Source organism: Akebia trifoliata, chromosome 2 (assembly GCF_017979445.1).
Source record: "Akebia trifoliata isolate Shusen 1 chromosome 2, ASM1797944v1, whole genome shotgun sequence".
Classification (NCBI taxonomy): domain Eukaryota; kingdom Viridiplantae; phylum Streptophyta; class Magnoliopsida; order Ranunculales; family Lardizabalaceae; genus Akebia; species Akebia trifoliata.
The window spans coordinates 6,708,069-6,721,076 of record NC_141376.1 but is presented as its reverse complement, the minus strand read 5'-3'; the positions used below and the strand labels follow the sequence as shown (position 1 = coordinate 6,721,076).

General features: G+C 35.9%; 2 protein-coding genes across 3 annotated transcripts; one reads left to right on the top strand and one right to left on the bottom strand.

Moving 5' to 3' along the window:
* The first annotated feature begins 1,061 nt into the window (after nucleotides 1-1,061).
* LOC147409170 (uncharacterized) lies at nucleotides 1,062-2,480 on the top strand. Its single transcript, XM_086426162.1, has 2 exons — nucleotides 1,062-1,577; nucleotides 2,129-2,480. Exons 1-2 carry the CDS (start codon nucleotides 1,110-1,112, stop codon nucleotides 2,180-2,182), a joined length of 522 nt encoding a protein of 173 aa, XP_086282288.1. The 5' UTR covers nucleotides 1,062-1,109; the 3' UTR covers nucleotides 2,183-2,480.
* A 2,182-nt stretch (nucleotides 2,481-4,662) lies between these two features.
* Nucleotides 4,663-11,902, bottom strand: LOC147409169 (Protein phosphatase 2C family protein). Of its 2 annotated transcripts, none has more exons than XM_086426153.1 (8): nucleotides 11,182-11,902; nucleotides 9,527-9,698; nucleotides 8,133-8,286; nucleotides 7,996-8,056; nucleotides 6,933-7,040; nucleotides 5,780-5,905; nucleotides 5,444-5,682; nucleotides 4,663-5,346 (listed from the first exon to the last, which is right to left on the bottom strand). In XM_086426153.1, the coding sequence occupies exons 1-8, from the start codon at nucleotides 11,377-11,379 to the stop codon at nucleotides 5,148-5,150; spliced, it is 1,257 nt and encodes a 418-aa protein (XP_086282279.1). In that variant the 5' UTR covers nucleotides 11,380-11,902; the 3' UTR covers nucleotides 4,663-5,147. The 2 variants fall into 2 exon arrangements, with proteins under 2 accessions (XP_086282279.1, XP_086282270.1); XM_086426144.1 differs by having other exon boundaries at nucleotides 7,996-8,059; nucleotides 11,182-11,901.
* Nucleotides 11,903-13,008: the final 1,106 nt, after the last annotated feature.

The window sequence follows — 13,008 nt, the reverse complement described above, 5'->3', positions numbered from 1 at the left end:
TTGGTTCGGAGGTGAGCATCTTCTCAAAATTTAGAAAAGATGTCAAATTTAAAGACATGGGTTGGAGTTGCTCTTAAGACTTTTAGACATGCCATATAGAGGGAAAATAGGCTATAAGATGAAAAATTGTGAACTGTCAATTTTTACTGTTAGTTTGTAACCACTTTTTAGAAGTTTCGAAAATTGCTGATTTTTTGTAAGGATGATCTATTAACTATAGAGATCATCATCACAAAAAATCAGTTTATTCCGAAACTTTTTAGTCATACAGGATAAAACTTTATCTAGATTGTTGTCTAGGATTTTATTAAAAAAATGCCATCACATATGTATATATATATCTATAGATTTAAGCAGTAATAATAATTGAAAAAAAAAAAGTCCAATCCAATGGTTAGAAGGTAAAAATCAGTTTAACTTAGATGTATGGGGGTAGTCAGGTTATTAGGATTTGACTATCCCACGTGGTATACTCAATCAACTACCTTGACATGACAAGTTTAAAATCGTAGATCTATGCTCCTTTGGATACACCGTTGCATGTCTTCATAAAAAAGTGTATCCCGTGAAGCACAAATCTATGGTTTCCTAACTTGTCATATCAAGTAGTCGATTAAGTATGCCACGTGGGGTAGTTAAATTTTCACAACTCTAGATGTATGGATCCACTGAAAGTTGGACCAAACATTGATGGGCCAAAATTCTACCCAACTGTGTCCTAACGCATAAGGTATGCAAGATGATAGGTATGTAGTAAAATAGCTAACCAACTCCAGTTGTATAGGATCAGGATTAGGTCAAGATCAAGGAACCAAGACGCAACTCTATTCTTTTAAAATCGAGAGGGCCCAACTATCAAGGTAGGTAAAAAGAACCATGAAAAAATATAGACACATACTCACATGCATGCATTAATCTTACATACATCGGGCGCCAGCTCTGCTCTACACACATACATACATAATCACATGCATGCATTAGTCTTACATACATCGGGCGCCAGCTGTGCTCTTTTTACATATATAAATACAAACAACAACTACTACAGTGGAGAAGGGTAGATAAAAGTGATATTAGGGTTTTAAGAATGTTGTTTAGCTGCCTATGACATGCGTATAGTCATGTTCAACCCGGAGCACCAAAGCAGGTGCGCTCCTATGAGCCCAAGAATCTCCTTCTCCAACGATTTCGTGGAGCCACAACAAATCATCAATCACGAACGCATCCCTAGATCATCAGAATCATCATCATCTGTATCTTCAGACTTTGAATTCTCAGTGTCCAACCACAACATGATGGCTGCAGATGAGCTTTTCTACAAAGGTAGGTTTTTGCCGTTCAAGAACAACACAAATCAGTTGCAGAAGATGACATTGAGAGATGAACTTCTTAATGATGAAGATAATAATGAAGTTGTATCGATGAGGCCTCCAAAGGGTTCAAGCAGATGGAAAGAACTTCTACGTAGGAAGAAAACCAATGTTGGGTCAAAGAAAGGTGATAAGAGTGATGGGTCTTCCATGGCGAGGGGTTCGATCTTGGTTCATGAGGAGGCGCATGTTAGCAGGAGCTCACAGGTGAGGATATAATTAATTAATGAAAACTAATAATAATAATAATGAATAAATGGTTTTCATTTCAGTATCTTTTGGTGAATATTTGAGTCTTGAGATACCCACCCAGAGTTTTCCAACTGATGGCATCTCCAATGACTATGGTATCCCATGAGAGAGTAACATAAAATGATTAAAGTCTCCCATCACTAAGCTCTTGCCAAAAAGTCTTTGATTTGTCCGTCTTCAACCCTTACTTCTGATCAGGCATAGTGATCCATGGTAAAAATTTGTTCTTATTGATTTAGTAGCAAAACCCAAGGTTGAGGATGAAGTGTTTTGGGGAAAAAAAATATCTCAAGTGTTGTTAAGAGAAGTAGTTGAAGGTGGGAGTATATATTTTGGTCAATTTTTTTTATATATATTAGTCTCTCATAGAAGACCACAGTCAAAGAGTACGTCATGAGTTTGGTTATGTAGGGTTTATCTCAAATATTAACCAATACCCAGAGGAATATGTCCAGAACCACTGGAATGCCCTTTCCTTAACGGTCTGATTTGGTTTATTGTTGCAGGAACCTTTTACGGATGGAGAGTCAAGTTGCAGAGACGAGGATATTGGGATGTAAAGTCATTGTTGATGAAGGAATTGTAGAGAAATCATCATTTTTGTTGAAGGGAGCTGGATTATTTTTTGTTTATTTTGTAGGGGTTTTCCATAAATTCCATAAATTTAGAGGGTGTGAGGTTTAGGTTTTGTTGTCGGTTGGTTTTGAGTTTTTACCCTTAGATTGATCTTATTTACTTGTTTTTTTTTCTTCTGACATTTACCCTTTCTCCTAGAAGTTGGTGAGGTATTTGGTTGTTTTGTGTTTGACTGCTTTCTGTACAAAATGTTACAGTTGAAGTAACTTCAGTCTTCAGTGTGATGTTGTCTTTGAGGTATCTTGCTAGAGATGAAATATTCCATTTTTGTCTATTCTGTGAGAGAGAGAGAGAGAGAGAGAGAGAGAGAGAGAGAGAGAGAGGGGCCTTCAAAGATTTATTGCATATTTAATAAGATATTGGTGGGAGGGGGCAAGAAGTTGAAAGTCCCTAGTTCAAATGTATGAGGTTTTTTAAGTAAAATAAGACTGACTCTCTCTCTTTCTCTCTTCAGTTTTGCATTTAATAAAGAGCGCCCTTTTCTTACCTTGTTTCCTTGTTTTGAGAGGGTCATTAAAAGCTATGCAAGAGACTCTTTTTTGGCGTCCTTCATTTATGTTGAACTTATCGCTTTACCGTTTTTCATTCTTAAGTGGGCATTTGCTGGACTTAGTGGCTACATTTTTAACGTCTCATACCTGAAAATATATGCCCATTAGATTATCAAGAACATAGAAATGTGATCAGCTAGATGTGGAAGAAACTTTGAAACGGCCATGCCGCTTCAAAATTTCAAAGGAGCACCTCTCTTTTTTTTTTAAGACCATTAAATATTTTTAAGAGAGATTCTAAATATTGATCAAAATATAGGGGTGTAAAATAAATATAAAATGTCATGCATCTTCTAACGAAGAGGGTTACTTTAAATTTTAACTGCTTCACAATTTGACTTATTAGATGTAATCTATTAAAGTGCATTAAATATATCTTGAGATTTGATGTGTGCACCAAAATTACCCTTAATTTCTTTTAATTTTTCTTTTTATCAAAGGGTCTTTTCTAATGTGTGAAGTGTGCAATAAATTCACCTTAGGATTAAGTATTGAGAGTATTTTCTTTTAAAAAAAGACTAATGATTTTGGATATCAACTTGGACACAAAAACTCACTGACATGTCATGTGCAAACAACCGTAAGTTCTTTCGCTCTGGATGTAGATGGCAGATAAGTCAGGTTAGTTGTGCATCCCGAGAGATAAAATCTACAATTCTTTGCTTATGCCACGTCAGTGAGTTTTGAGTTCCCCCTGTTAGGTTAAGTTCAGAAATCAATGCTCTTAGAAAAAAGATCTTTTTAAGGCATCTTTGGTATATAAAAAATTCAACTTTATAGGTGTATTTATTGCATTTTAATGTGTGTCCACAGGGCACATGTTGTCAAAAATGCCCTTGGAAGCTTATTCGTAAGGTGTATTTAACGCACTTTAACATGTGTCTTCAAACTCATGTTAAGATGCAATTAAAACACCTTGGAAATAACCATTTGAGGATGTTTTTGGTAGGAAAAATATTTTTAGGTTCTAAAGTAAGTTCTGGAGGTGTATTTAATGCATCTTATGGGAACACGCTAACAATACCCAAATGGTCAAGTAGTGCCTTTATAGCTAGGTGATGGTCAACCTCTTACTAAGTGTCAACTGTCTGATAGGATTGATATTTTCCCTAACATTGGTGTCTGGAATGGCTTAATTGTTGTTAATGACACAAGCTTCAGATGCATAAAGTCACGTATAATGTTAATGTATTGCAATAGATTCCTCCTGAAATGAAGCTTATCATTCATATATGTGGGCTAATGTCACTGATTGGAATCTTTTGACCCTAGCACATACAATGAAATTGAAGCTAACCATCTAAGGGTTGGTGACAAGACCGTGCCTAAAGAAGTGGAGGTATTGAGTTTGAATCCCACCTTAGAGGGCCACCCTCAGGGATTTATCCCAGAAATTACTTGATGCGTGCGGAGGACTGCACATGCCCTCCAATTTTTATTTTTAAATGTTGTTGAAGCTTCTAGAGTTATCCACTTTGATCTGCGCTCTCATGTGGTCTGAAACGAGTGCATGCCCATGAATTTTTCAGCCATGGGAGTCATGGACCATGAGATGTAAGGCTGTTTATAATTTGATCTAGAAATGGATTGTACCTTTGAAATGTTATATAGCCTACCATCCAAATCGTTACAATCGAACTGTGGAATTGATGGCCGGGCTCATAGATCATCATGTTCCAACATTGTCCGGGCTTAAGAAATACAACAAGGCCTTTTTAGCTTTTATCACAAGCTAGAGTTTGTATTAGGACTCATTGGGTAGTCCAGATGGCCTGTCCTACAAATTAGCTCGAATGCATAGGGACAAAGCTAGAGTTTTGGTGGACTGTTGTTTCATTTCTTAGATTTCAATGAACCATTAAAAAAAAAGTTGTAATTAGTGAAAAATAAAACAACTTTCAATTCAGCATTAGCACTATAAATTCTTAATCAACTAGTTTACACGCGAACCCAGAAAGAAAGAAATGTGTACCTCAACACTTTTAAGGCATCTTTGAATGCAACAATGCAAATAGTCTCTGAGAGAGGCAGACAAACTCGGTGCATTATATCTCAGATCCTCAAATCATAATGCAGCTTTTCAAACAAATGAAGCAGCCCAAACTGATCTGACTTGAAGTGGCAAAACTAACAGAGGTCTTCAAATGGGTCCTGAAGTAGATTTCATAATGGAGCCAAACATTCAACCCCATCAAGGCTGAATCAGTGGACATAATCAATTACATGAGACTACAGAGTTGCCATCATGATTGACTTTAAAACAATTGTTCATGCCAAGATTACAAGGAATGTGCACAAGAGTTTGGAAATAATAAGACGAGAGAGTTATGGTACCTCCTCATGGTCTTTTCCCTTCCATGGCTTCTTTCTTCGATTGGCAGCTCAAGCAGAGGAAAGGACCATCCCAAGGGGACAATTTTTCTGGATATGAAATACTGGCACGTACCGAGATGCCCTCTCCAGGTTTTATCTGTACCTGACAAACTGCACACAGGAACAATTTGAACAGGTTGCACAGGGGATAGGCCACATCTAACCTGCAATCCAAACAAATGTCTTTCAAGTAAAAAAAAAACACTATTTCTTAATTACAAATGATGATATATACTCTGCATAAATAGAAAGTTTACAAACCTTTGTGCAAGCATAGCAGATCCTTCCTCAAATATTTCTTCCACCACACTTGGCTCAGAATATTCTTTATCCGAATGAGAAGATGACTCAGATGAGTTTTTGTGAAACATGGACTTCAAAACTCGTTTACCTTGCTTCTTTGGCAGTGGTACAGGAGGAACTATTAGCTTTTCTGGAGGTAATACATCTATCACAATGCAAGTTGTGTCATCTCGAAGACCCTTTAACCGTAAAGCCTCCTGTAGATGCAAGAAGAAGGGTGAGACTAAATATGAAATCATTGAGCATATGATCACATCACCAATAGAGAAGCTCCATATGGATTGTAGGGTGTACTTTAACTATTCGAGCAGCTGAAGTATCCGCCGGCATCCCACGACAACAATTCAAAGCCATTTCTGAGGACAGAGCATCCCAAACACCATCACTTGAGATGATTAGCCTACCCCCTGAAGTAGATAGCTGCAGCAGAGATAATATGGCAGTTATAATGAAGAACAGTGCTTAGACAGATAATAGTGGGGAAAATAACATTTTCTTACTGTCATAGACCAAAATAGAGGATTTATGTTGTTTAGCTCAACTGAAATCAATTTCACACATAGGCAACAAATAAATGCACATTAAAGCAGAACTAATGTCTGCCAAACAATTATAACCCAAACAAAGAACCTGCTTATTTCTTAAATAAAGTAAAATCTTAAAGAGTATAGTAGTCTACCCATGAGAAAGTGTCAAAAGCAAGAGTTTTTCCAATTAGTTTAGTAATTGACTTAATGTCTACAATTCTACAATCCATGTGTGGATCTCAAGTCTACTTTAACACAGTTGACTATGAATTTATGAAACTATTGCCACAAAAAGTAGTTAAAACATAGCTAGTCATTCATACAAGGTGTCCGAAAATGACTAGATACTCATTGAAAGCGCTAATAAATCCAAAGGTTTTTAGCCACATATAAGTATGTGCCAATAAGTAGCATCTAATGATTTTGCAATTACTTCATAGCAAAATCCTATACCAAGTTCTTTGTTCTATGACTCACCTATAGAGTTGTATGTATATAACAGCTATCTATCAGTGTCTCTGAGTACTTGGGAAATACTTTAAGATCTTATGAAATTCAAATAAATAATAATCTTAGCAGGAAGAAACCTAAATGCATCAAGGACTAATCATCATATAATTGTTTCCATTAACTGTAACACTAAGATGATTAATCAAAATTTCTATCGCTATCATAGATAATTTATCAAGGAAAGAGAACAAGTAAAGCACGAAGCAAAAGGGAGGAAAAAAGACAAAATCATAAATGTACATTAGTACTGTAGTACAAGGATGACATTTCATTTACAGTCCTATTAAGTCTTAATGCTGCAATGGATGAAATATGAAAACACGCAGCCCACAATAAGCATTATGCAGAGATAAAGAATATTACAAGCATATAACCAAGTTATTGTGCATAAAACAGATGCAATAGCAAACCTTCACTTGCTTTACATAGGGGACAGGAACAATGAACTCTCCAACATCCATATCACCAATAGATCTTGAAAGACACAAACCACCTGGCCAACATCTTAGAGGACCTATCTGAAAAATTGGAGTTGTCATAAAAATTCAATAACATGCTTTTGCACATAGTTATTAAGTCAATCACAAGTATTCCTATAATTAAATCACAAAGTACGTCTATCCAACGTAGAGGACTTAAAAGGAGAATGCCAGAAATATTATTTGAGAAATATGTTCTTGATAACGCATCTAATCAAAGGTACTAAACTTCAACTTTACACTAAACTTTGATTAGTTAGAATTTGAAATTCTACGTGGAGAAGTTTGTAAAATTTGCCAATTTAGAGTTTGGAGAATATTGTCAAAATGATGAGTACATAGACAGAAGCACTGCCAAAAGTGAAGCCCATTCACTAATGTTCTTAAAACACACTACAATTACATAAAACAAAAGAACAAATGGTGATTGACCCCTTGAGTTGCCAAGGTCGGTCATGCAAAAGAGTTGAACAAGCTCCCTCCCAAAAATAGGTGCTAGCATTTCCCTCCCGATGCGAAGGTTGAGGTAAATCATATTTGATCATATTCTCTTGGCACACAACCCCGGTTCATGAACCGTCTGTTCTTGCTGACTCATCCTCAGCAGAATTATACAAATATCCCATCCCAACCCTCATCACCTTCGGCAATGTAGGTCCACATCCTAAATCTCCTGTCGTGTTCATCTAAATCAAGACAAGGTCATCGCTATGAGAAGGAACGACTGTTAGGCCACTAGGTGTTTAACCCAAGTCAATTTCATCTTTGCAGAGAGATACCTATAAAACTACTCTGCTACTTTTATTCAAACAATAAAAATATTTCTTAAACATTAGGAAAGGAAAATCTTGTAGCAACTAGTGCAGGATATGCAAATATGACAATCCAGTAATAAACTCAATCAAGGATAGAAATTTAGTTTTTGGCTTAGATGAAATTAATTTAACTACTCAAAACTATAAATGAACAATTTTAAGGTGAAAAAGGAACGTACCTCTGTACCACCACCAGTATAAAGCCGACCAACCTCCCCACCACTAGCCATTATACGTTCCCTTCTACGGAAAAATAAAAGTCAAGCTCTGATGAATGTCAAAGCATGTCTCAAGTACCTAAGGTTTTAAAACTTACTCTTCTTCATTGCATTCAAGCCTATGATCTGCTGATAAATAATATACAGCACCTTCAACAGATTCAAGTATGCAACGCGAGTCACCGACAGATGCCACGGTTATAACCCATCCATCTATTATCACAAAGGTGACAGTTGTTCCTGACGACTGTGCTGAAAAATAATCAAGTGATCAATTAGCAAGTCTCACTTATCCAAAATTTAAAGCAAAGAAAAAAAGTAAGTCACCCCCCACCCCAAAGCATTTCAAATCCCAAACAATCATCATTGTGAGTGTGGATCCCTACATCTAGCAAGGTGTAAACAAAATAACAATCAAGAAACTAAGAAAACACAAAATTTGTGTTGTTCAACTATGCCTACATCCATGGATGAAAATTAAGAAGGTTTCACTATATCCAAGAATGATTGCAGCCCTTCTAGAACAATAGGTTTCCAAATCCAAAATCAACTTTCTATTTTGGTTACCCTAACCATAACCAACTCTTACATGTTTCTGACACATTGACTTCTAAAAAAGCAGTATCATTCTTACATTGCTTGAAATTAAAACAATTTCTTAGGATATATATATATATGTATATATAACAAAGGATACAAGGATAGTCCAACCATATTATTAGATACTCGAGCTCACAGCAAGCTCCACCCAGAAAATGTGATTAAGCCTATCCAACATTTCGTTGTCCAATATTATAACTACGTATTCACTGAACCGAATGATGCATGAACAGCCACTAACACTCTCAAGTTCTAAAATAGCTGAAACTAGACAAGTACAAGATCAATCTGCAACCATTTCAACATATATTGGTGACATACCATTAGAAGATAATTTGCGCGAAGTCAATTTCCTTACAAGACTGCAAAAGAGTATTAAAAAATTCAAATCAAGGAAAAAAAAGTTTGACAACAACAGCGTGCTATACCAGCACAAGGAGCATTTTTTGGGGTCCATAATGAACAGTACAGAAATTTATTCAGTTAACTAGAGCTTTTTGATTCATGATTAATGGGAGTTTCTTTTTGAATGTGTGGGGCTGAAAGTACCTTTTATGTTGTTTCAATCGTATTTGTTCTGAAGGGAAATCACTTCCCTTCTTTGCCCATTATTGGGCTTATATTATATTTGATTAAAAAAGAAGGGACGTTCAAAGAAGAAAACATGAAAAAGTATAATGTTGTCTATCCTCGACAAATGTAACATTTTTTATTTCATTAAAATTATTTAAAAAATAAAATAAAACGTCATTCGTAAAATAAAATATGCATAGTTATTTGGTGATGGTGTGTAATGTTAAATAAAAATACATGTAAGAATGTTAGAATTACTAAAGTCAGCTGAATGCATGGATATGTCCCTATAATGATCTATATAATGCTCTACTCATACCTTTCTCTTGAAAATCTTTATCAGTTTTTACAAATCCTGCCACCAAGACCCTTGGCAATGCTGCCAACCATTCATCTCTGCTAAGATCTGAAGGAATCGCACCCAAAATATTATTAAGGAGATTCTCCTTAGAGTATATAGCAGCTGCTGATCCATTATGTCCATCGAATAGCTGAAAAACAGGTGACATTTGAAATTCATCAATCCAACAAAAATACTGGCATATTACTGAAGTAGGCAGCTTCAAGACACAGAGTATGTTCTAAAGTGGAGTCCCACCAATCACAAATGTTTGGTTGGCATCCTTCACAAACCGTCAGCTTATTTTTTAATTCTCCACTCATTGCAATTCCAAATAAAAGTTCAATCATCCTTCAAAAAAATGCATACTTGTTTCATAAAATAATTAAAAATGTAATTTTCTATAGATAACACGAAGTTTATTGATGATCAAAAGGATTACATATGAATGAAGAGACTTCCCTCAAAAGAGAATACATCTGGGAAAAAAGAAAGAAAAAAGAAAGAAAGAATAGTCTGAAATAATTAATCATAGATTAAGGAGCTCCAAATTCAATTATGAGTAAACTTCTCCACCTTATTAACCTCCTTAATTTCTTTTACTGTTGATGCCCAATGCTAATGTAATCACCAATAGACCTGCATATATGGCTGCAATATTGTAGAATTTTCCATAAGAAAATCCAGGAATTACGTTCTTTCCAAATAGCCCAACCCAAAGCAACAAAAAATATCCTTTGTAACCAACGAGCTTTGTGCCCCAAAGATTTACACTAGTCCCAACCATGAACCAAACACTCCTACCATATCTCTTGAAAAAACTGTAAATGCAGAACGGTAGCCAAACAGCAGCAAAAAGAAAACACCTACCCATCCTAGAAAACGAACAATGGATAAAAGGGTGATTAACACTTTCCTAATGCATATTACATCTATAATGTACCTACTAGGAATCATAAACCACTGATTGTTTAGACTTTAGGTGATCTCACAATCAGACCAATGAATCCACCTCAAAACCTTATCCATAACCAAAGCCAGTATTGAAACCTTCGACTCTAGGAGGCACATGTGCACACCAATTGCAACTTACATTATTCAGTTCTCGGGAATCAATTGATCATAGAAAGACACGATTGCCTCAAGAATTAACATTCATCTGAATGGCATTCATACGCTTCAAAAGCACTACATTTTTCAACATAACCAGCTCACAAAATTTCTAAAGAAACCTGAATACTAATGGATTTTGTCATTTCTTTTAATAAAAAATTAATTCCCCATATCTCCCATTTGACAAAAAATTGGCTATCGAGGCCCTGTTTCCTAAAAGTTGAAAAACTCTTCAGGAGAGAGAAACCCCAAAGAAAAATGCCAACCTCGTGACGTAGAGTGGTAACATACGAAGCATGTTCTCAATAATAGTCTCCCATGGAAATCATAGAAGAGAGCACAAGATGGAAAACCAATGTTAAGGATTCGCAAATGTAAGCATACTTCAATGCCCACCTTGAGATGCTAATTCGAAACAAATAAATCGACACAACAAAACACAACGAAACAAACGCAAACCTTTAAATCTGCAATTTCTACCGAATTGTAAAATTAAAATAAAACAAGTAACCAACCCTTACCGCAAAGACCGAAAATGTGGTAGACCCATCCCCGGGTACTCTTTGGCATTCCGTTTTCAACAGCGTAAAGTCCTCGCCTTTCTTGCTCTGGTTGGCTTGTCCATGTTGGATTTCTGGTTTCTCGATCTTCTCGTTTGCTAATTCGCGCTTAAACAGCACTGACAATGGGACCATGTGATGCTCATTCTTAGTGGACATTGTTCTCCTTTCAAATCCCTAAAATCTCCTTATTAGAGAAGCATGAGCACAACTAGTCCTCCATAATAGCTCCTTAACACTAACAAAACATCTAATAGCTGTAATTCGCTGTAATTCTAATCAATTTTCATCCAATTCTCTTGATTCCTACTAAAAGATAAATTTATGATCCGCGCGAAAGACCAGATATTAAATCAAAGCTTTCGAGATCTTCAAAGAAAAGATGTATAATGAAACCAAAAAAAAAAAAAAAAACTCATTGAAAGAGAAAAATAAAAGAAGTGAGGAACGAACAAATGAAATTCACGAGAAATTGTTAGTAATTAAAAATCAATGTGGACGAACGAATTTCCATTTGGAAGACTAAAAGTCAACAAGTCTTCTGCTGAAAGAATTCCAATGTTCGATAAGATAAATAAGGAATAAAATCAGAAGAAAATTATAAAAATAAAAAATAAAAAAACTAAAACTAAATTTCTGACAGTTGAGAGAGAGAGAGAGAGAGATTCAAGTCTTCTTCCTGTATCTTTAGGCCGGATTTTAACGTGCGCTTTGGGTCCACTTTTTCCATTTATTTAAACGAAACGCGCCAAGAGTTAACCTGTGCTGCTCGACGCGCAAACAAGGAAGTGGAGGTGTGGCCGTGTGGGGACCATGTTGTCTATCAAAATAGATTCTCTTCGTCACCGTCTCATGACATGATCCTGACCATCAATCTAATCTCATTGGTTGGATGCTCCTAACCGTTGGATTTTTTTTAGTTGAACAACCGCACTGTACTTAGAGTTGTTGGCTAATTCACATCAATCAAGTGCGTCTGTGTAACGTTGACTGAGTGAGCGTACATCTACCTACGCCCTACGGTTTCGTCTGCCCAACGTTGTAGTGGCACCCTTAAATTGCAATAAATACACTTTAGGTTTGAATAGAGAATATTTTGATATTAAAAAAAAATTATTTTAAGTGCATTTTCACTATAAAATTCAATTTTCAAAGTGTAAATAATGCAATTTAACGTGTGCCCTTCGGACACATGGCAATATATATATATATATATATATATATATATATATAGGGTCCCGTTCGCCACCCTTAGTTTTACCACACACTTTAACAAACGCGTTTTGTCTTACATGGGTTAGAAGTTTCGGATGAGCTGATTTTTGGTGAGGATGATCTCTATGGTGAGGAGATCATCCTCACCAAAAATCAGCTCATTCCAAAACTTCTAACCCCATGAAAATTGATTTACAAAAAATGGACGGTCCACGATTTTTCAACGTGTAAACATGGGGCTAAACATTTCGGAATGGGCTGATTTTTGGGGAGGATGATCTTCTAATCATAGAGATCATCCTCACCAAAAATCAACTCATTCCAAAACTTCTAACCCATGTAGGACAAAAAACGTTTGTTAAAGTGTGTGGTAAAACTTAGGGTGCTGAACATTTCCCATATATATATATATGGGAGGCGTTCGAAGGCATCGGTTTTATCAGTCATTTTAACAAAAGAAGTTCGACCGTTGGATATACAGTGATTGGATGGTCGAGATTGCAGATTACGTTTAAGTTATAATTTATGGGCTTTTTACAGCGCCATCCCTAGGTTTTATAGTATTTAGTGCCA

Coding starts and splice junctions, on each gene's coding strand:
- LOC147409170 (XM_086426162.1), top strand. CDS start 1,110: ATGCGTATAGTCATGTTCAACCCGGAGCACCAAAGCAGGTGCGCTCCT. Junction 1,578..2,128: donor ATGTTAGCAGGAGCTCACAG/GTGAGGATATAA, acceptor TTATTGTTGCAG/GAACCTTTTACGGATGGAGA.
- LOC147409169 (XM_086426144.1), bottom strand. CDS start 11,379: ATGTCCACTAAGAATGAGCATCACATGGTCCCATTGTCAGTGCTGTTT. Junction 9,699..11,181: donor CCACATTTTCGGTCTTTGCG/GTAAGGGTTGGT, acceptor CCTGTTTTTCAG/CTATTCGATGGACATAATGG. Junction 5,347..5,443: donor TCTGCTATGCTTGCACAAAG/GTTTGTAAACTT, acceptor TTTGGATTGCAG/GTTAGATGTGGCCTATCCCC.